We start from the raw sequence: 21,532 nt of genomic DNA, 5'->3' as shown, positions 1-21,532 counted from the left end.
AAGTGCGTTATATTTTCACGTTTTGTCGAGGACGGGAACACTAAACAACCAAGTGAATTTCTTTTTCTTTTCCTGAACTTGATACAATCCTTTGTTATTCAACTCCAAAGAAATTTGCCAACATTTGACGAATTAAATGAAATGGAATAAGCGCATTATAGGCAGCGCAAATTAACTTTTTAAGTGACGTTTTCGTGGCCGTCGCCGTCGCCATCGTCGTTGCTTAAGCTTCCTACTGCCGGGAGGCAAACAGCGGTAAAAAAAACCACTCATCACTAAATAAAACGTCTGAGATGCTACTGACTTGTTGCTTAATTGATAATCGATTGACGTGCTTCGGTCCATGAAACTAAAAAGGGGACAAAGAATTTTACAACTCACTTACGACATTTCAGGGAAAATATAAAGCCTGGTTTTCACTAGTGCATAAGCACAAGCACATGTGTAAGCAAGTGAAAATTAGGTCGACATAAGCATAAGCATAAGAAAAACGTGCTTGTGCTTATTCTTATGTCGTTGCTTTGACTAGTGAAAACTGGGTTGACATAAGCACACGCATAAGCACAACAACTCAACGTGGACTAATCATAGGTCACTTTGACCCAGACCTTATGCGAACATATCAAAAGCCATATCGCGGACGCTTCGTTCGCCATCTTGTTTATCATCGAGTTAAAGCAAAGGAAGTGGGAAAAGTAAAAACCACATACTGGTATACAAAATTTCTCGTGCTTGTGAAGTCAGCCGTCTCTACTTCCTAACCAGTGGGGGGCTTACCCCACGGGTTAGGAGGTGGAAGGCGGCTTTCATTTCAGACTAATGCCGATTGGCTTAACACTGCACTTTTCTTGTCTCAAAACACAAAAAGGGCGTGTTCGTGGTTTCAGGATACAATGAACGTTGTTGTCAATTTTGCGTTGGTGTCCCGTTTAAAAACTGCTTCAAACACCAAAGGCTATAGAAAAAGGAACGCGCTCGAGGTGATTATTCCGAACGTGCACGTTTAATGCGGAGCGTCCTAGACGCGCGAGCAGCGGATCCCATAGCTATAAAAAATGGAAACCCATGGACCTCAGAAAATGTGGTAATGACGTCAGCGTACACCGTTCGTCCGTACAGACTCTGGTGGTAGGGGTAAAAAACTCAGTAGGGTAAGGAACGGAGTCCCAGATATTTAAGTTGCGTTTCGTTTTCACGAAAAAATAGCCATTTCAGGAAAACCGACGTAATGGCTCGAATAAAAATCTAGATTTAAGTTTCTTGTGTTCGGCTTAAAACAAAATTTTCGGAAATAAATTTCTAAGGCTTTACTTTGGCTTGGTCACGCTCTTGGTCACACTCCAGGAACAAACTTGTCTCCCCCCGCCGCCGTTAGTCAAAATTTTGACAGGTGAATTTCTGCCAAAAAAATTATGGAGCATGTAGAAATTTGTCTGCTGACAGCAGAGTACTTGCCAACAACTGAAGGGATAGTTGTATACTATTTGCATTATTATTTGCATTATTTTCAGTTAATTGCTGCAATTCTTCCGGATTCATGAAGCAAAAGGCATTTGATTCCCTAGTTCCGGATTTGCTTTGTGCACGGTCAGAGTACTGTCAGAGTACAACAAGTTTAACTAAATTCCGCTGTAAAAATTATTATAATCTATTCATCGAAAACTTGCTCCTGAACCCTACGCAGTAAGGGCTTGGAAAAAAAGCTTTTCAGAACATCCTGATTGGAGTGATTGTTTCGTGAATATACATAAGTCCTCGAAAGATAACAAGCTTAGACAATTCTCTCTTGAGGTTACGCACAGAACAATTACGACCAAGAAAGAACTAATTAAATGTAAATTAGCCTTCTGATGACACGGGACCTTTCTGCCTCAATCCCGATTCAATTGAACATACCTTCATATATTTTCAAGAGTCAAATGAATTCTTTTCCAGAACTTTTGGGTGGTTTAATAAATACCATACGGAGAACGTACAACTTTCAGAGAAACAAATTTTATTTAACACATTCGAAGACTCCCTTCCATTGCAGATGTAAAATTCAACTCTAAGCAGATTTCGTGTATTGCATTATTGCAAAAGAAATACTTGTATACTTGCAAAAACATCGCAAAGAAACCTATTTCGATGAATTTTTACTTAATACGCTTTTTGAACAATAAAGTATTGAAAATCGTAGCAAACAATATTTGCAACTGACAGGCTTTTGTCCTCTAAAACCTTTTTTTTATTTGTTTATTTACTTTTTTGTGTGTAGAGGCTGTAATTAGTTTTGTTATTTATGAATTGATGTTCTCATTGTGTCGAGAATAAAAAAAAACAAAACAAAACAAAATTCCCATGGAAAGTCAACCTCGCTAAATAAATGCGGACACATCATTGTCAACTATCTTCTGTAACAAACCTTTCCTTTCAGAAGGTTAAGTTGACATCGCGACAATGTTCCCCACGCCGGAGAGGATGATTTGTACACGTCCATTTCACTTTTTTTGCAATCAAACGAGTAATGCAGAGAACGGTTTTGTTTTAAGTAGTGTATAGCTGAGCTATTTTAGAGTGTTTCCGTGGATTTTTCCGCGGAATGACGGCTTTGAGAAGATTAGAGATGTTTAATTTGACGATGCTAATGTCCTCTTTTATTTCTTTAGAATTTTGCTCTATAAAAGGTGTTTTTGACTTGATACCGACACCTTGTTAATACGTTCACTTTCTTCGTACGTGACTTGACTAACGTATTTGGAATTCTGATTGTTTACCCAGGTGTTTACCCCCCCCCCCCCCCCCCCGAAACGGCTGGCTCTGTGATAAATCTCATGGTTGTTCTACCCTTAACTTTTCCAACCGAGCCACGTTTTCATCCGGAGCAACATAGAAGAACTCTAACGTTAAAACCATGTAACAAACCTGACAGATTTTGAGTTTAGTGTACAACAATAGAGAAGAGAAGTGTGACGTCACAAAAATTCAAATTTCAGAAATCACGCGATTGGATGGCATATTCAGAAAGAACAAGATGGAAAATGTTCATTTGCCAAAAATCAGTCTTTTAGAGCAAAATGGCGGGGATGTATAAGCACTTAAATTATGCTCTGATGACTCCATGAAAATCCTTCTACGGTACGTTTACCCATCCAGGCTTATTTTCGAAGAATCAAAATGGAGTTAGCGGAGCATGACAATGCTTATATCTCCCCTCCAATTTGCTAACAGGCTGATTTTTGGCAGGTAAACATTTTTCATCTTCCGGATATGCCAACCTATTCAGTATTTTCACAAATTTAGTTTTGGTGATGTTATCACTTGTCTTCTCTGTAAAGCTATATAGTTAGGATATGATAAGTATTATAATGACAACATGCAGTCATAATCACGAAACAATGCTTCGTCTGTCCGGTCCCAGAACTGGCAAATGATCATGATAAGTACTGACTCTTGGCTGTTCATTTCCGCCCCTTTTTTTCCTCTTAGAGAACTTGGTCCGTGCTGCTATCAGAAGTGGTTGGATGGCTTGATGCCCGTCGAGTGATAGCCTTTTTCCGGCTGGCGCGCCCGCAAATTTACTGTATCAAGCACCCTGCAAAAAAGACCAAGCAATAATATGAAACAGAGCATATGTGAGTGTTAAAGGATATTTTTATGTCTCAGAGACGGTAAACATTCATTTTAATGGTGGGATTCAGATATTAAAAAGCAAAAGTGCGGGGATTTACTGAATTGAGGCAGAACGATCATCTCATTATTTCGATCCAAACTTTAACTACAAACACTTGAAAGGCCTGCTGAGGTTCATAGCCCTCCGAGTGGGGCGGTTCCTTAGAGTACTGATCCCTGTACCTTGAAAGTGTTCCAAACGATTGGGAATAACGCCTCTACTGACGGCACCGGAAAAAAACTGTGTTGTGGAGTTTCGTCCATAGATGTGTCTATTGTGCTGTATCGTGGTTCTGTCGATGGAGACAATATACGAACAGAAACATCTTCCGAGAGCTGTTGAACAATTGTTTCGAAGTTCTTGGAGCCCAGTTACAGTTTTCTGTGCATGTTGTACTTGATGAATTTAATGAATTTAAGCTCGGTGCATGAAAGTGTCGACAAAAGCCGGACGATTTTTTTAAAATGAAATCTTACATACTTTTCATTTGGTTAAGAGACGAGTGATTTTTTTCAATCGTATCAAGGGCGTACAAATGGGCCATTAAATATACAGAAAAATGCAATGCAATGAACATTTCTCTTAACTAGCTAAAGACCAATTGAACAAACATTGATATAGAAATTATTCCGTGGCTCGTAAACTCAAATAACATTAACCTTTCACTGCCGGAGTATTTGATTGAGTTTTGTAAGGTGACCCTAACTTTTGAGTCAGTTTACGAAATCGTATGATGTGACCATTCAAATGAAAGCTCTCTGCGTATAATTACACACGGTGCTATTTAAGTTTCAAAATTTCACAAAATGAAATTTGGAAATTTGGTCGAAATTTGCTTTTGGCTAAATTTGCTAGTTTAAATAGTATAGGAGTAAATAAAAGAGCTTATCGTGAAAATACTTTGATCGTGGACACCAGGGCGTGGACATACAGTAGCGGGTTGAATAACCTCTTAACACGGAGGTTGTTAAAAAAAAAAGCCCCAACAGATTTGTAAGAGCTTAATTCTCTCACATGTACATCAAATGTTAGAAATATAGCCTGCAGTCCAAAATGAAAAAATTCAAGTTAGAAGAGGAAAAAAGTCATTAAAGCGGCTTGATTCAGTTTAAAGGCTTTAACATTCTGGGGAAAAAAACCTTTCAAACATAAACAAACAAACAAACAAAAAGAAATCACGTCAGGATAAAAAGCATTAGGAAGCTTTATTGTCTGCCAAGTTTCGTCGTTCGCGTACTAACAAGGTCTTAACTGAGGAAACAATAACAATACCTTGTCGCCTTGTCTGTGACAAAAGATTCAATAAACACTTTTAAGCCGCTATCAACCACATTTTTGAGGGATTTGTGCTGTCTATAAAGACAACACTGAAACTATTCGCATATATGGGTTCACAGATAATTCTAGAACAATTCGAAATACCTCTAATCTTGTTAAGATACTTTCGTTACTTAATTTTTCAACACATGTCAAAAAAAGGAGACATCTGGCTGTATATTCCTGTCAAATGGCAACTAAAATATGGACCCTTTCCAGACAAAACGTGATGTTTTGAAAAAAAAAAAAAACAAATAAATAAATCTTCTTGGTCTACTTTTGGGTGACAATAATTAGACTGAAAAGACCGTAATCTTTCAGATCGAATACGATATACGGAAATTCTTTTTCGAGAAAACAGGAAAACCAAAAGCAAGAAACATTACGGCTCTTCTTTGAACTTAAAAAAAAAATTAAAAAAAGAAACGTTAAGACATTAAATAACACTAGCAAAGTAAAATTCAAGTAAATACGGTTTTGTAAGTCTAATATATCGGCAAACGCGAGACGAGGCGTTTTCATTCAATATCGTGATTACGAGACGTGGGTCGAAAATACCAAGGGGTTGGAGGGGGGAGGGGTGCGCCTTCCTTCCCGAAACCCGTATGCTATTTCAGACCAAAAGATGTGTTATACCCTCCCCTCCCCTAGCCTATTTCAGACCTGGATCGCTCGCTGTCCTCAAGGGACAGATGATAAAGAATTCCCAGTTATAGGTTTTGGTTCCAGAGAGCACAAAACAAAAGAGATTTCAAAATAAACTACGACTGGGCAAAGGAAACATCTGTACAGTGCAGGGAGGATTTCTTGTCCCCTCCGGAGAAGAAGCAGCCGGGTCTTATTTATACCAACATCGAGGTGTTTCGATATCCGAAATAAAAACACTGTTTAGAGTGTTGATACAAGTTCTTAAATTTATATAAATAATTCTGCAAGAAATTTGAAGTGCTATTTCCTTTCTGTTCCTTAGGTTCCCAGGTTCCTTTTTGTTTGCAGACTGTAATTTCCATTTTTTCCACCTCTTCATGGATTATAAGTGACTAAACTATGAGGGCGACAGCAATCAGAACACCAAAAACCGTGGACGTGCATCACACTTTTAAATACATTTCTTTGCCGTCACTGGACGACCATGGCGTGAGACTGCCTCAAAAGACGTTTTGTGGAGGACGTAAACACACGACTAGGAACTGTCTTGTCTTTCTCATTCTGAACTTGGAGTTTCTGCTCAAGGACTCAACTCCAAGGAATTTCCTCGCTTCATTTGACAAACTGAGCAACCTGGAATATTCGAGATGAAGCTTATTAGCGGAGCGTGAATGCACTTTATAAGTGGCATCCTGCCCATTGCCGTCGTCTCCGCCATGTTTGTTTAGAGTCTCTGGATTTCAAAACGGCGACAGCAGCGGAAGGGTCATACATAAAGTCAACTCGTGTTATTTCTGGTTTCATCGCGATCATTCCAAATAACGGCGAATTAAGCTGGAGTTGAATTCTTGGAGATCGTGTCTGCCTTGTGTCATAATCGTAGTCAGTCGCGGAATCGTGGAAAAGTCTTCACACAAAATTGAAAGCCAGGAGAAAGAAGTTTGCAACTGAATAACAGATCTGAATAATGGACGTTGACTCTGGGTGCTATACTGTGCCAATATTGTTCGTCGTTGACAGGTTATTTGACTTGATCTCTGATATCAAACTGGTAAATGGTGCTGATCGCATTCTTCACTCCCTTAGCCCCATATTCTCTCCGCAGAGGCTCGAAGGGACTTTTCGTTCCAAATTGCCTGCATGCAGGCGTATTTTTCAGGCGAGTGCTCAGTATTTCCTTGGTAGCAGCAGAGCAGAGAGCAGAGGGTTGGCAAAAGGCGATATGTTCCCCCATCCCCCTGCCCTGTATGGCATGACTCGACTGACTCGTGCCACAACCTGAGCAAATCCTACCTAATGCACCCGTGCAATCCCCCCCTTAAAAAAAAAAAATATATATATACGCCTCCACTGCACCCCAGGGTACCTCATGGAGAGGAAAAACCGATCAAAAGCCACGTTCAGATACAAATTGCAACCTAATTACATACTGTTCGCCATATATCGAAATAACTGCAAAGTGTAAACTTTCCCATAATTGATACCATTTGCTAGATGTAATCCCTCTGATCCCAATATCATATATGTATGTCGAACCGATTTTTTGGGAACAAACCTAACAAAATTTGCCGTCATTTGAGTGGAAAGGTGTCAAAAGGCAGGTTTCGTAAGTCCGATAACCTCCAAAATCACTTTAACGAAGAAAAAAGGAGAAAAAGAAAGAGCGAGGAGAAGGAAAGGAGGAGAAGGAAAGGAGGAGAAGAGAAATTAAAAAATGCAATGATTGCATTCTGAGTTTTTATAGTGGCTACTATGGAGATCACGGTATTTGGCCAAAAAATATATTTGGACGGAAAGGTCCACTTGGGGATAACGTTTTCAAAAATCCGGCTAGATATATGTATGTATGTAAATCTTTTTTTTATACACGGAAAATCATCAGTTAAGCCTAAAGTAAAACCAAAACTAATTACAACTGCTTTACATGGTTGCCGTGTGGGATACCGATATATCAGCTCCCTTCTTGATATTTCGCTTAAAATGATCAACCGATGCAGCATTTTTTAAGGTGTTGGGCAAGTTATTCCATAAAGGGACCCGCCGTAAGAGAAGTTTCGTTTCAAATAAGTGGTGCTTGGTTTGGGCAGGTTCAGCTTTCCCTCAGAGTTTCTTAAGTTATAAGCAGAGTGAAGCTGAGAGAAAAGACTTTGAAGATATTCCGGAGCAAGGTCATTCATGGTTTTATACATCATTAAGACTTTCTATTTCTTTCGTCGAAGATATAGCCTCTCCCAGTCGAGGATGGAGAGGAGGTGGTTTGAGCTCGTATCCATGGGTAATTTAGTAACAACTCTGGCTGCACGATTCTGTTATTTTTGGAGGTTAACAACTCAAACAGTCCCAGACGCTAGACGGGGCTGCAGTAATAAAAATGCGGAATTAAAGCGTAATAAATTTGAGTTGCAGTTTCTTTCGATATAAAGGGCCACACACGTATTAGGGCGCTTATAGCTGAAGAGATTTTCTTGCAAATCTCTTCAACGTGTTTACCCCAGGAGAGTTGAGCATCTATGGTAAGACCCAAGGATTTGGTATGATCAACTCTCTTGATAGCTTGGTCATAAATTCCTATTTCTACGTCGTCAGATTGGACAAATCGTCTTTGCCTTGATTCAATAAGCATTAGCTCTGTTTTAGGAACATTTAAACTGAGCTTGTTAACGTTCAACCAACAGCTAAGGTTATCTAATCAGCCTCACTTAAGAATTCTTCCCCCTACTGACTGCAGCACATACCCATAATGTCTTGCAAATTTCAAAAAAGGACGTTCAGTTAAACACGTTAAACGAACTAAATTACTTTAAAAATGGAAATTTTGTGGCTGGAATAACCACGTTACAGCTCAGAGATTGGAAGAAAACGGCAACAACAGCAACAATAACAGAAAATACAGTGCTGCCAGATATATGGGCAACAACTACGCAATAATATCATTGTATTATCGACGTTTTCTTTAGCTTTCCATAAGTCAAGTGCTTTCCGGTTTCGGCAGACCCACCAAGTGTCACTAGGATCTCACGGGAGGATAAAGCAGCATGTTTACGTTGTTTATGATCTGATCTTTACTAAGTATATCATGGTTTAATCACCGAATCATCGGATTGCAAAAAAAGAAGAGAGTGAAATAAGTACAAACTTGATAATGCTGCATTTGGCAATGCTATGTTAGTACTGGAGTATTACAGAGCAACATGATACTCAAACTGTGGCTTCAAACAAGTTTATGAGCGCCTTAGAATTGAATTGATGTCGCAAAGTAAAAAGAAGCTAGATCATTTATCAGCTCTCCACAAACATATAATGGAAGGGGTGCTTATAAAGAGAATATTCGCCAGAGATTGTTGGTTCACAAATGTATCATTAAGATAGCCTGAAAATCACAGTGGCTGCATTTTTTAAAACAGGTGGGAAAAATTTAAGGTGGCGGAACGTATAAGCTATTACGTTATAAAAATTTTATTTTTGGGTTCTGGGGAGTGATAAAGATGATAATGATGGTGATGATGATGACGATAACAAAATGGAACTTAAGCAACGACGACCACGAGAGCGGCCAAAAATCAACAGGATTAGATTAGCAAAACAAAACTATGCACGTGTATCACGCTTTTTTTACCTTCCTTACATAACGTGGGACATGCAAGTCAATACTGATAGAACTATAACAGCGAACAGACCAGATATCATCGTTAAAGATTCAGTGAATTCCACCTGCAAACTTATTGATATGACTGTTCCATCAGATACAAACATCGCACTGAAGGAAACTGAAAAAAAAATGCATGTACAAAGACCTAGAACTAGAAATACTGAGAATGTGGCATATGAAAACCGTAGTGATCCCTGTGGTTGTTGGTGCGCTTGGTACAGTGAAGAAGGGTATGGTAGAAAACATCAGGAAAGTATCAAAGAGAGCTACTATGACAGAGATTCAAAAGATCTGCATGCTGGGATCTGCACGAATCCTCAGAAAGGTGTTCAGTGTATGAACAGAGTGATTGACTTGAGTGACTGACGCTCTAGGTGCATGGTTTGCGCCCGGCTGATGCACAAAAAAGAACACCAGCAAAGACTGTGATAATAGAGACAATAATAATAATGATAATGATAATAATAATAATAATGATAATAATAATAATAATAATAATAATAATAATAATAATAATAATAATAATAATAACAACAACAACAACAACGCAGGATATCTATTATATGGTCCAGCCTCCTGTCTGATTGTAACCGTAAACAGGTAACTAATCAGTATGCACTCCCAGTCCTGCGGTACTTAATATGGACACAGCATTGGCCTCTATCAGAGCTAAGAGATGTGGACAGAGCAGCTCAGAAGATCATAGTTGAGAACGGAGGCAAGTACCCAGCTAGCCTAACTTCTTTGTTATATCTACCGAAGGAGAAAGGGGGCAGAGGCCTGCGATCAGTCGAACACGAGTACAAGATCACTAAAATCAAATCACTACTGAAATTGTATCAGAATTCGGACCAGACGGTGGAAGCAGTTAGAGAATTTGAAGAACACGCCATGGCATCAGGCCACCAGTCGCTTGTAAAGGAAGCAGCTAAGTACGGTGAAGAACTCAACACCACACTTCAGCTTGATACCCTAAATCCCGTGTGCGTTACAACAGAAGGAAAGGTGATGACTGCAGCAAGAGCTGGGAATCTGTTGAAGCAATCTCAAGAGAAGCAGTTCTTGGAGATCACTAAAGACAAAAAGTGGCAAGGAAAGTTATTCCGTATCAGATGAGAAGATGAGAGCCTAAGCATAACCAGCTGCTTTGCATGGTTAAAAGGTTGGGCTTCATGCCCTACATATACCACCGCGGGCATGTATGAACTGTATGCGCAGTTGTTACCTACGAAGCTCTACAGAAAGGAGAAGACGCAAACCTCCACCGACGGCGAAGTCCTATGTAGTTTATGTGGGAAGGTAGCTGAAAGCGTTGCACATGTATTGGCTGGATGTTCCTCCCTGGCACAAACCAAGTACCTATACAGGCATAATGCAGCTTTGAAGATTCTGTTTTTGAGCTCTTGCGTGAGCATGGGTTAAAAGAAGAGGTTCCACCATGGTACTCACCGGTGATGCCAAAACCAGCCTACCAGAACACCACGGGTGAGGCGTTTTGGGATATTCCCATCTATGCAGAGCACAACGAAGTTAGAGCAAATCGGATCGACGTGCGATTTATCAGCCACGAGAGGAAAGAAGTCTGCACAATTGAAATGAGCTGCCCATGGATTGAGAGTAGAGCTAAGAAAGATGAGGAAAAGACACTCAAGTATGGGCCCATGATGTGGGAGCTGAAGCAGAGATACAATGGTTACAGGGTTGAACAGTACAACGTAATAGTTGACGTACTGGGTGGTTACTCTAAACACCTAGAGAAGTCGGTAAGGATGCTACTTGGAACGAGAGCACGGAGCGTACTTGAGCGGATGCAGAAGTCGGTCATCTCAAACACTTTAAAAACTTGCCAGAACATTTAAGATAAATACTTAATTAGGGCGCTAAGGACTCCAGTTTTTAGGCTTTTTTTCCCCTAGAAATCTAGAAACAAAAGTTTGCTGATGTTTTTACTTAGATTTTTTAGAGTATTATAGTTTTATATTATTCTAAATAGGCTTTTAGTAGAGATAACCACATTATGATGGCCTCGTTTAGGTATATAAGAGACAATGAGAGTATAAAAACTGAATAATTTTCTAAACAGGCTTCAAGTAGAGATAATTATATCATCATGTCTTTGCGTAGGGTTTACAGAGTATAACAATTTAATAATTTTCTAAATTGGCTTTTTAAGTAGAGAGATTCATATCATTATGTATTTTAGGATCGTATTAGGTTTCGTACCGACCTTTTTTTACTTCTAAGTATAGCTTCTCAAGTGGTGTAGGTTACGTTTATGCGCTCTATACTACTGATAATGTGGACAGCATTCCAAAGTTTTATACTGCGAGATAATAATAATGAGAATGAGCATGCGACCGCCTTCTGGGACGTCCCCTTATTCGCTGACACAACTCAAGTAAAAGCTACTAGAATCGACGCCACGGTTATTGACAAGACCAGCAAGCAAGTCAGAGTGATTGAAATGAGCTGTCCATGGCTGGAAAATAGAGAGTCTAAAGATTTCGAGAAAACAACGAAGTACAGTCAACTGAGACTAGAGCTGACGAACCTATATCCTGAGTACAAGGTCAATCAGTATCAGGGACCGCGGAGCAAGGTGAAAAGTGGGAGGGCTGACAATTGAAAATAATTTTTTCATATTGAAATCGAAAAAAGGAATAAAATCATAGTATTTGATTTGTTACTGTCGCGTGACTTTGCATACTTTATCCAGTATTTGTCAACAACACGCACTTCCAAAAAAATGAAACTTTTAACAATATATTGAAATGTTTACTGGTCAAACTCAAACACACCATTTTCACTGCAAGTAGTTGTCGTCTTTTCTGCAGAGCTTACAGACTTTGACGAAGTCCCAGATAACTCTAATAAACGACCAACATACACGGTCAGTTCAGATTCAATGCAAGAAAAGACGCGATTACAATTTTAGTATAGAAAATACTACACTGAAGTGATCTGAAAAAATTCTAACTATGGCCGTTCACTGTTCAAGTAATGTAATTCTTCTTGCCATCGATTATTTCATTAATTCGAAAGGAGAAAGACAAAATATAAAACTTTTATCAACTCAAAACAACTACTCACCTTCGTTTGGCTTGAAAAAGCTAGTAATTTTCTTCATTTCGTCTGATAAAACTGATAAAAAACTCTGCCGGAGCTGGAAGTACAAAACACGCTGCCGAACGAAGCGAAGGGGTGGCCAAGGCAAGGCGTTTGATCAAGGGGCAAGTCGGCCCCAGCTGCAGGGCACAATTACCGCGAAAAGCACAGGAGCCCCACAAAATGCCTGGCGTTTGAAATTAAAGAAAATACAGAGAATATAGCGGAATATAGACGGGAAAAAAACTTGTTTCAAGTCTTTTTTTTATTTTAATTATTTTTCTTTTTAGCGCAAAAAGTGGGAACGGGGGCGCAAAAAAGTGGTGGAGCCGCGGCCCTACCAGCCCCTCCCCCTCCGCGGTCCCTGAGTATAACATCATCATGGATGTCCTTGGAGGCTGTTCGAAAGAGGCTGAGCAAAATATAAAAGAGCTTGTAGGAGACAAGTGTGAATCAATTATGCGCCAAATGCAAAAGACAACCCTCTCTAGTTCATTACACATTGCGATAATGTTCAAGCTGAGCGGTTAGATATCTTTAGGAATTTTAGACACCTGTTTTAATAGATACTTAATCTTGTACATTATAGAAATTTTATTGACATACCTTAGACGTTCTCATTATTTAATGGACAGCTATATGAACGATGATTTTTAACTTATGAACATTTGTATTTTATAATTAAGACGTCCATAAAGTTAGTGGGATTTTTTTATTGTTTTATTTTTTTATGACACTTTTATCAAATCATTTTTACCCAGTTCTTTTTTTTTCTTTTTTTTTTTTTGGGGGGGGGGGGGGTACAAATTATATGTGTGATTGTTACTGCAAATTTTAGTCCATGCTGCGGCTGGTTACGGTTTGCCGCTCAGCCAAAGCTTTACTAATACTAATACTAATACTAATGCTAATGCTAATGCTAATGCTAATGCTAATGCTAATGCTAATGCTAATGCTAATGCTAATGCTAATGCTAATGCTAATGCTAATGCTAATGCTAATGCTAATGCTAATGCTAATGCTAATGCTAATGCTAATGCTAATGCTAATGCTAATGCTAATGCTAATGCTAATGCTAATGCTAATGCTAATGCTAATGCTAATGCTAATGCTAATGCTAATGCTAATGCTAATACTAATATTAATACTAATACTAATACTAATACTACTACGACTACTACTACTAATAATAACATTTTTGGTATGACTGAACACATTTTATTGATAACAGTGCTAACTATTAACATCCTATTTACAATTAATTCACTTAAAAAATAACTGTTCCGTCAAAACACTATTTACAATTTCATTTCGTTTCAAAAACACTTTGATTTCATTAGAAAATAATAATAATAATAACAATAACACAAAACAAGTAAACAATAACGCAGATTAATTCGAACGACGTTCAATGGAGTATTTTAGTTATTTCTGATAGTTTGTCTACTAGACCCTTTTTGAACTTAAAAATGGCGTCACGATGACAACGAAAGGTCGTGCGATTTCATTCGCGTTATTTTTTTACTTGTCTTAGTGTTCCCAAACCTTTCCTTAATATTAATAACAATAACAGTAACAATAAACAAAAAACAAAAAACAAACCAAACATGCACAAACCAAACAAAAAAGAAGTAAGTGTAAAAAGGAAAAAAAGGACCACCAACAATGTCTAGCGCACTTAATGGCGCTTCCGAAATAAACCACGATACTTTTTCAAACAAATACAGACCTTCTGTTTTAGTAGCATCGCTAAATCGCACGAGTCAATTTCTTCAGTTTTCATCGAGTCAAGTGCTTTGCATTTACTGCAGGTTATACCAACCCGAAGGGTTAAAGATCACTTTAAAGTTCACATGCCACAGAAGAAACTCAGATGTACTGAAAAACACCTGCGTATTAATTTTACCAAAAAAATAAATGCTTCTAGACCGGTGCAATTTTACGGAATACAAATCTAATTTGGAGGGTAAAAAGAGTTTAAACAGAAAAAAAAACTAAGTAAAGTGCAAGCAAAGTGGACGACACGTGCCCATTAAATTATATTTACACGATACGCTTGGTGTTTCTTTTTTTAGTTCAGAATTTGCCAAAAATGCCGGTTTAAGACGACAAAAACATAAACGCACTAAGACGGTTTTTATTTAATTGTTGGGGCATAATTTTTATTCGTGCTGTGTTAATCACCTTACGCCCTCTAATTCAATAAAACAAAGGCGAAATAAAATTTTGGGGGAACGGTTAATCCAAGCTAATTAGAGTTTTAAGTCGCCTATGAATAAGTTAACAGCCACTTATCAACGCGGGTGAATAAATAAGCTTACAACAACAACAACAAAAATGGCATGGCACGGGACCAAGACACGCAGCTCAGTGGCCAAACACGAAATTTAACTATGAAATACATGGCGCAAGGAAAATAAAACAGTAAAATGAAAATCCTACAAAGTTCCGTTTCTGTTTCAGAAAAAGGGCGTGCGTGGAGGGAAAGTTGAAGCGGGATGAGTGAGGGTAGGGGGCGGGGAGGGGGAAGGGGATAGGAGGGAAGAGGAAGAGAGGGAATGGCGAAATAAGCAACCAAGTACAAAACTACGACGGCGACGGCAGCGGGAAACATGAAAAAAGCAGTAGGTTTAGTGAAAAAAAAACAAGATTTTTTTCATAAGAGAAAGCGAACGGCTAGGCGATAAATTTTATTGTAGAGTAAAACCCCGGTAACTCGAACTCCGAAGGGAAACGAAAAACAGTTCGAGTTAGCTGGGAATTCGAGTTATCGGGGTAAATTTCAGTGAAAATTTGATCAAGGGAAAGGAAATTTAGTTTTAGTTAGCGGTGAATTCGAGTTATCCGACTTCGAGTTATCGAGATTCTACTGTATCTATCCGAGTTTGAACGTTAAAATGTATTAGTCGACGTCAAAGAGAAAAGCTTCCAAAGTTATGCATATAGCCTGGTTAATTCACTTTCTGTTTCAGCGTATTGACGACGTAAATAGTTATGCATTAAAAGGGGTATTCTGCATTAGAGAAATGATGCTAAAATCGAACAGGGGAAATTCAAGGCCTTTTCAACGACTTTAGAAACAAGTGAAGGAAATTTTTTAAAAATACATTTAGAATTTCAAGAATCATTCCAGGACTCTTTCTAAGTAGGCAAACCTCATTTCAGTGAAGTGCGCTCAGTTAACGTCAGATTTAGTTTTCCACTCAAACATCTCTAAAAAATCTCGCGTCTTATTCCCATAAGTAAAACCAAATCTATTCCTGATCTGTTTGCCAGCGTTTTTCCCCTCAAAACTTTCACAATTATGACGGTATCCAAACCATGCTGTTTTAACTAAAACAAAAGGACTAAATAACAAAAAAAGCAAAGGAAGTGGAGTTTGAGGTTTCCGATATTTCGGACGGTAAAGCCGTTCTTCCTCAGGAAATTTAATGAGGAAATGGAAAGTCGTTATAACGATTGCAAGGATGCATGTAATTGCTTAAGGCTTCCAACTCTGATTGGTTCAGTAGTCAATCTGGTCAGTTGCAACTGCCCAGGAAAATTGGTTTGGTTTTCAAACCACTTATAAGTCCGCTGTTCCTCGCACACTATTTATATGGCCATATATGTTTTAACTAAAAGAGCGACCCGATAAAATTATAGAGTGAATAAACTTGCATTACAACTCACATAGAATACAAGATGTATAAATAACACTCACGTGACTGGTCCTCTTCCACTGAACTTGGTATAACTTTCATTCTTTCTTTGCTTAGCTATAAACAGAAACATGCTGAGGGTAACTTGCTCGTCAGTATTCCAAGATTTTGAGGCCACGCATGAAATCGTGCAAGCACTCCTCTGGGACAGGGGGCCGGTACAAGTGTGTCTGCGGTTAATGTACAGAAGTTGTCCAGTACTGTTGAAAACTTCTGTTTATTAAAGTTGTCTAGACTCCTGGATTCGGACAAAGCTCAACGTACAAGTTCGCAGGGCGACCTGGGGGTACACTGCTGTTTTCTTAATATGCTGCGTTCTAAAATAGTGATGAACGCAGAATATCGAGAAAACTATTAATATTGCGGATAACGCGTGGGCAGGGGGGTTTGAGGAAAAATGAAGCCACCACCCTTTTTTCCCAGATCACGTGCGTTTAATTTTCGGTAACTTTGTTTTCCGCGACATCCCTGCGATCTGAGGTCAGGAAAATGGATAAGCTAGTGTAGTAGTAGATATTGCCGGGAATTGTACTCTGTTACAGTGATACAGTATAGGCTGTACTATACAGTTCTGTCCTTTGAGTTAAGAAATAAAACTTTAAGGGTGATCTTGTAATAACTACTGCGTAAAATTTGGGATTTAGGAAATTATCTAAAATAGAAGCTCAAATGGGAGATTAAGTGAGTTCTTTCCTGATAATACGAAGGTACAGTGCAATGATTGATTACCTTAATGTAAAGCTTGATTTCTTCGGCCCGTCTCATGTATTTAGCGACCTGTACAAGAACAAAAAGGAAAATTGATAATAACGCTAAGGAAACAAAAATGAGAATATTGCCAAGCCATTACACTAACGATTGTTTGCCGTGAACTGAAATTAACCCTTAAGTTCTAAGAATGATCAGTAATTTCTCCTTCAACTAACGATGCACTTTATACAAATCCCTTTATTTCAATGGCTTCTCCCCATTAACGCTTTGGAAACAAAAGGACAAAAAAAGGCATCCTTCTTTCTTTACGCGCTTCCCCGAAAGGTGAACCCCTGATAGCAGGTTACAGGAAAAGAGAATTTGTATTTAGATGTTAGGTTTAAAAGGTTAAACGCTCTATAGACAAGTAAATCTGCATAGATGATGGTCATGTAAGTTAAAACCCCCCCTCCTTACAAAAAGAGAGAAGTTCAGGATAATGATCAGAAGTTCACAATTCATAATCAAGCCCTGGCCTATTCGTGTGCTAATACCACCCCCCCCCCCCCCTCCCCCGCCCCCGTTTCAGTGTACCACTACACTACTAAACCAACCCACCAAAAATGAAAAGAAAACAATAGTTAAAGGATATTATAGTCAACTGCGTTAACTACTGGCACATCTATGTTAGGTAAACCTGCTTTTTTTCTTTTAACGTAAATTTGACTTCTTTCTTTCTTATTCATACTTTTTGCCTTATTGCAGTTTAATCCAGAGAATATATTACATCTACTGTACCATGACTAAAGGCTTGGTTACAAATGAAGGCATCTGCACAGGTGAATTGCTTTTGACCTTCTCCTGAATAATAATTGCATTTATCTGATTATAGTATTAAACTTCCCAAAAATTTATTATGAAGCGGTAAACTTGCCTCTAAATGCAGAGCTTCTTTGTATGGGCCACGAGGTGTTCCTAAAAACAAGAGAGGCACAAAATTGAAAAAATAAAACTGTAACTCTAGCTAGTTGAAAGATACTCTGATCTGGAAACAAAGGTTTTCTGGGAATTTATCTGCCAACTCCTGTCATAAACTATGTCACTAGCATTTCTATAATTACTTACATTCTGCTTACATTGGTGCAAAAGTACTTGATTGTAAAATAAATGAATATAAAAAAAACAAATTAAGCAATCAAGTGATAGCCTTTACGGACTAAAGTATTAAGCAATCAGAAAATTAGCGAGAACAAAATTGTTGTGGTAAAGTTTCAAAAGATCCGGGCTTAGCCGTTCATCGGGGGAACACTGTTGGTTTGCAGTTCAGAATACACGTATATGGGAAGAATTGGTCAAAAGAAAAAAAAAAAGAGGGCCGACCTTGACCAGGGGTCTGGAGGCTATACTAGACACCACCCATCTAATGTGTCTAATGGACACATACATTTACCCGGAAAATTCGATATCAGACACTTTTATATGCTTGAAGCTTGTATTTTGGATAAACTGTCCAACGATATTTAAATTTGGTACTAATTGCACTAGCGATAGACAGGAGGTTATTCAAACAGAAAGGGGTTCGGGGGGAGAAGGGGTTAGGGAAGGAGACCATCAGTGTTTACGTGGTATGGTGGGTCCCGTCTGTGTACAGGACTTTTGACCACTTCCCAATTATATCAATCAAGGTGGTTTCACCTGACAAAATTGGTAAAAGTGCTTCAAGTGCGATCTGGTACTGCGGAAGGGCACTCTCATACGCTCCATGTTCATCCTTATAAAAAATAAGATACAAAAACAACTATGAACAAAGGGCAGAAATAGCATACACTGATTTCCATCACAGAGAGGCGCGGCGAGGTGAGTTGCTGTGTGTTGGTCGTGCTTCAGTTCAGGAATCAGTTTGCCTGCTAAACTGCTCACATAGATCCTAAGTTAGGATTTTGACTACCTGCCTCTACATCAAAGAAGATCTTGTCTCTGCCTTTGTGTTATATTCTTCGACTGGAAAATTTGCGTCACGTTGAGTCACTCCACTCAGTCCCCAAAGGTTCAACTGGCCCTGCTTGTTCAAACGCGGGATTGTGCTACCCCTCGGATAAATCACTATCTAGGGGATAAGTATTAGGGAAACCAATAACGTGCATATCTAGTGGACAGCGCTTTCCAACTTTTGAACAACCAGCTGGGCCAGATGGACTATAGCCCTATCCACCGGATAAATCGCCATCCAGTGTCCAAGCATTAGGGAAACCCTCCTATGTTTGAAAAACTGGGGAAAGATGTATAAATGTTTACTGGTAACACAATCCTGTAGGGAATTCTGCAATGGACTGACATTATATCGAGAAGTACAAATACTCCTAATAGCTGACACTATAAATAGCGGGTTGAAGCCACACAAGCAAATTGTAGGCGGCCATTCAATTCCTACAGATCAAACAGCGCCAAATTTTACGATGAAAGATCTTTTCTAAACACACCAGAAAGAACTTAGAACAGCGGAGAATTGCACAACGACAATTTATGAGTGAGGAAGCTTTTTATTTTCCATAGTGTAAAAGCTGGCTCTTCACTTTTTCAGCAGCCGCATTTGTCACATAAAATTTAGGCAAATTTTCCCACATGCAAAAGACTTGGTAAAAGTCCGATTTGCTTGGAAAGTCCACTTGAGGGCAATCAAGGTTTAATGTCACTGCATAACTTTCAGTGCATGTTTCTGCTTGCTTGCAAAGTCTTTTCCTGTACCACTCGCGCGCAACTAAAGTTTTTTTTTTTTCCGCCAGTACTAGATTCTCTTTTAGAGGGGGGGAAAAGTATACCACTGTTATCTAGGAAAAAAGAAAACTCATCGAAGAAAAATAAAGAAGAAATTATTGTTCAGCTGTTAAATGCTACAACCCCCTATTCTTTCAATACTCTGAACGAAACGTAAAGAGTATTGAAAGAATGAACAGATCTAAGTGAGAGGTTACTTTTAGACCATCTACAACATTTGCTGTGAGTTGTTTCAGTCCCTACAATCTCTCTTCTTCCTCAAATAAAACGCCATCACGAACATGTACGTTGTAACAATAATAACAATTAATTACCCTCATTTCAGCGATGTTTGCAAGCTTAAGTGCTTTCCTTAGTTCAGGATTTTCCTTGCTGTAGCGATTCAGCAGTTCATCTGGGTTACTGTGCGATTTCGTTTTAAAACACTGCTTCAACTCCTCCGCCCGGCTCATGTATTGGTTCACCTGAAAATTAACTCAGGAGGAAATCACTTAGCTAAGTGTCTAGCAAATTTAGGTTACGAAAATCTTTTCCTAAATTTATTAATAGTTTAAAGCAATATAACAGAACCTCTATACCCAGACTGGAATTAAAGATGTTCTGGTACTATTACTAAATAATTTTTGGAAACACTTTAAAGTATGTCACGAGTATCGAGTATCAAGTTCAATTATATGGATGTCGAGTTGCGGCCAAGAGAAGAAAATTTACACCTCGAGGGCGAAGGGTACTCCTTCATATGGACTATGCGGGGATGTGCCGCTGGACAGGGTATGGTTTGAGTCTGTCAACAGGGTATTGCCTACACGGTTGACTTGATTTGCTAGATGAATTTTGCTTGTACTCCAAGTATACAAAAGCAATAACACGTGAATTTGTTCTATTGTAATTGCCAATAAATGGCTTTAAAACAAGGCGGCGTGCATTTTGTCCTTTGTCCTACACAGAGTTGTAAAATTGAGGATGTTGTCCTAAACAGGGTATGTTTTTAGGAATTTTATGTCCTAAACAGGCTCAGGGTTTCAAACCCCCGGGAGCGGGGGGGGGGGGGGGGGGGGGTACTTTAGGAATTTCTGGATGTGCCGCTGGGAGCCTGGAACCCTTAACCACTTCCAGAGCTAGTTCAACTGAATTTTGCTACCCTATACTAGAGTAAACTCCCCAAATCCCCCCTATCCTAGAGTAGCTGTGTACCTAGTCTAGATAAAATCTTCAACCAACTGATCAGTTTCCTGAAAAACGATACCCTATTCTAGAGCCAAACGCTCTGATTTATATACCCTATCCTAGAGTAAACTGCTTGAAAACCATACCCTTCACAGCGGCACATACCTATATAGCCCATATATGGCAGTACCCCCCCCCCCGGGTTCAAACCCTGAACGGCCAAATATTGGTCGAGCAAAACCTTCTCTCCCACCCCCAGGATTCAAAAAGCAAAGAAACAGTATTGTTCATCTTACCCTCTCCCGTAATCTTGCTTTCATCTCTGGATCTTTCTCATCTGTAGTATAAAGAATATTTGCACTGTCAAGCCAAATACACAAATGGCTTCCTTTTTGCATTACTTATACTCAATGTACTGTTACTGTTTTCCCTCTAGAGTACTCTTTACTTGTTATATTCGTATGTTTGCCAAAGGAAATTAAAATAAGCACCCCGTTCCGAATAAGCGCCCCGTTTCTTCATTGCTCCGTCCCTTAAGAATAAGAAGCGTCCGAAACAGCATCATAAATATAAACTCACGAGTTGACAATTTGCTCATTGTATTTTACAATTATCGTCTTTTTGTGGTCGTTACCGCTACTCTTATAACGCTGTCAAAGCTCATCGTTCCGCTATTAGAGAGATTAAGATTCACGTTTAGCCAAACGGCAAACGTGAATTTGTACCACGTGACCAAGTCTCCCCTCATATTACCGTTTACTGTTTAACACTTCTACTCAAAAATAAGTAGTTTCACGTCAATTTTATCCATAAGAATTGTTCTGGACA

At 38.9% G+C, this 21,532-nt stretch overlaps 1 protein-coding gene across 2 annotated transcripts in view; it reads right to left on the bottom strand.

Moving 5' to 3' along the window:
* Positions 1 to 2,875: 2,875 nt before the first annotated feature.
* Positions 2,876 to 21,532, bottom strand: part of LOC140937232 (serine/threonine-protein kinase ULK3-like) — a 56,912-nt gene continuing 38,255 nt past the window's right edge. For both annotated transcript variants that reach the window (XM_073386774.1, XM_073386775.1), the window contains 7 exons: positions 21,001 to 21,041; positions 19,852 to 20,001; positions 18,458 to 18,533; positions 17,697 to 17,737; positions 16,802 to 16,849; positions 16,075 to 16,129; positions 2,876 to 3,574 (listed from right to left, as the gene is read on the bottom strand). In XM_073386774.1, coding sequence (XP_073242875.1) covers positions 3,558 to 3,574; positions 16,075 to 16,129; positions 16,802 to 16,849; positions 17,697 to 17,737; positions 18,458 to 18,533; positions 19,852 to 20,001; positions 21,001 to 21,041 — 428 coding nt within the window. In that variant the 3' untranslated portion in view covers positions 2,876 to 3,557. The remainder of the gene's footprint in view (positions 3,575 to 16,074; positions 16,130 to 16,801; positions 16,850 to 17,696; positions 17,738 to 18,457; positions 18,534 to 19,851; positions 20,002 to 21,000; positions 21,042 to 21,532) is intronic.

Source organism: Porites lutea, chromosome 5 (assembly GCF_958299795.1).
Source record: "Porites lutea chromosome 5, jaPorLute2.1, whole genome shotgun sequence".
Lineage (NCBI taxonomy): Eukaryota > Metazoa > Cnidaria > Anthozoa > Scleractinia > Poritidae > Porites > Porites lutea.
Note: the sequence above shows the minus strand (reverse complement) of the source record. Positions and strands in the feature narration are given on the sequence as shown.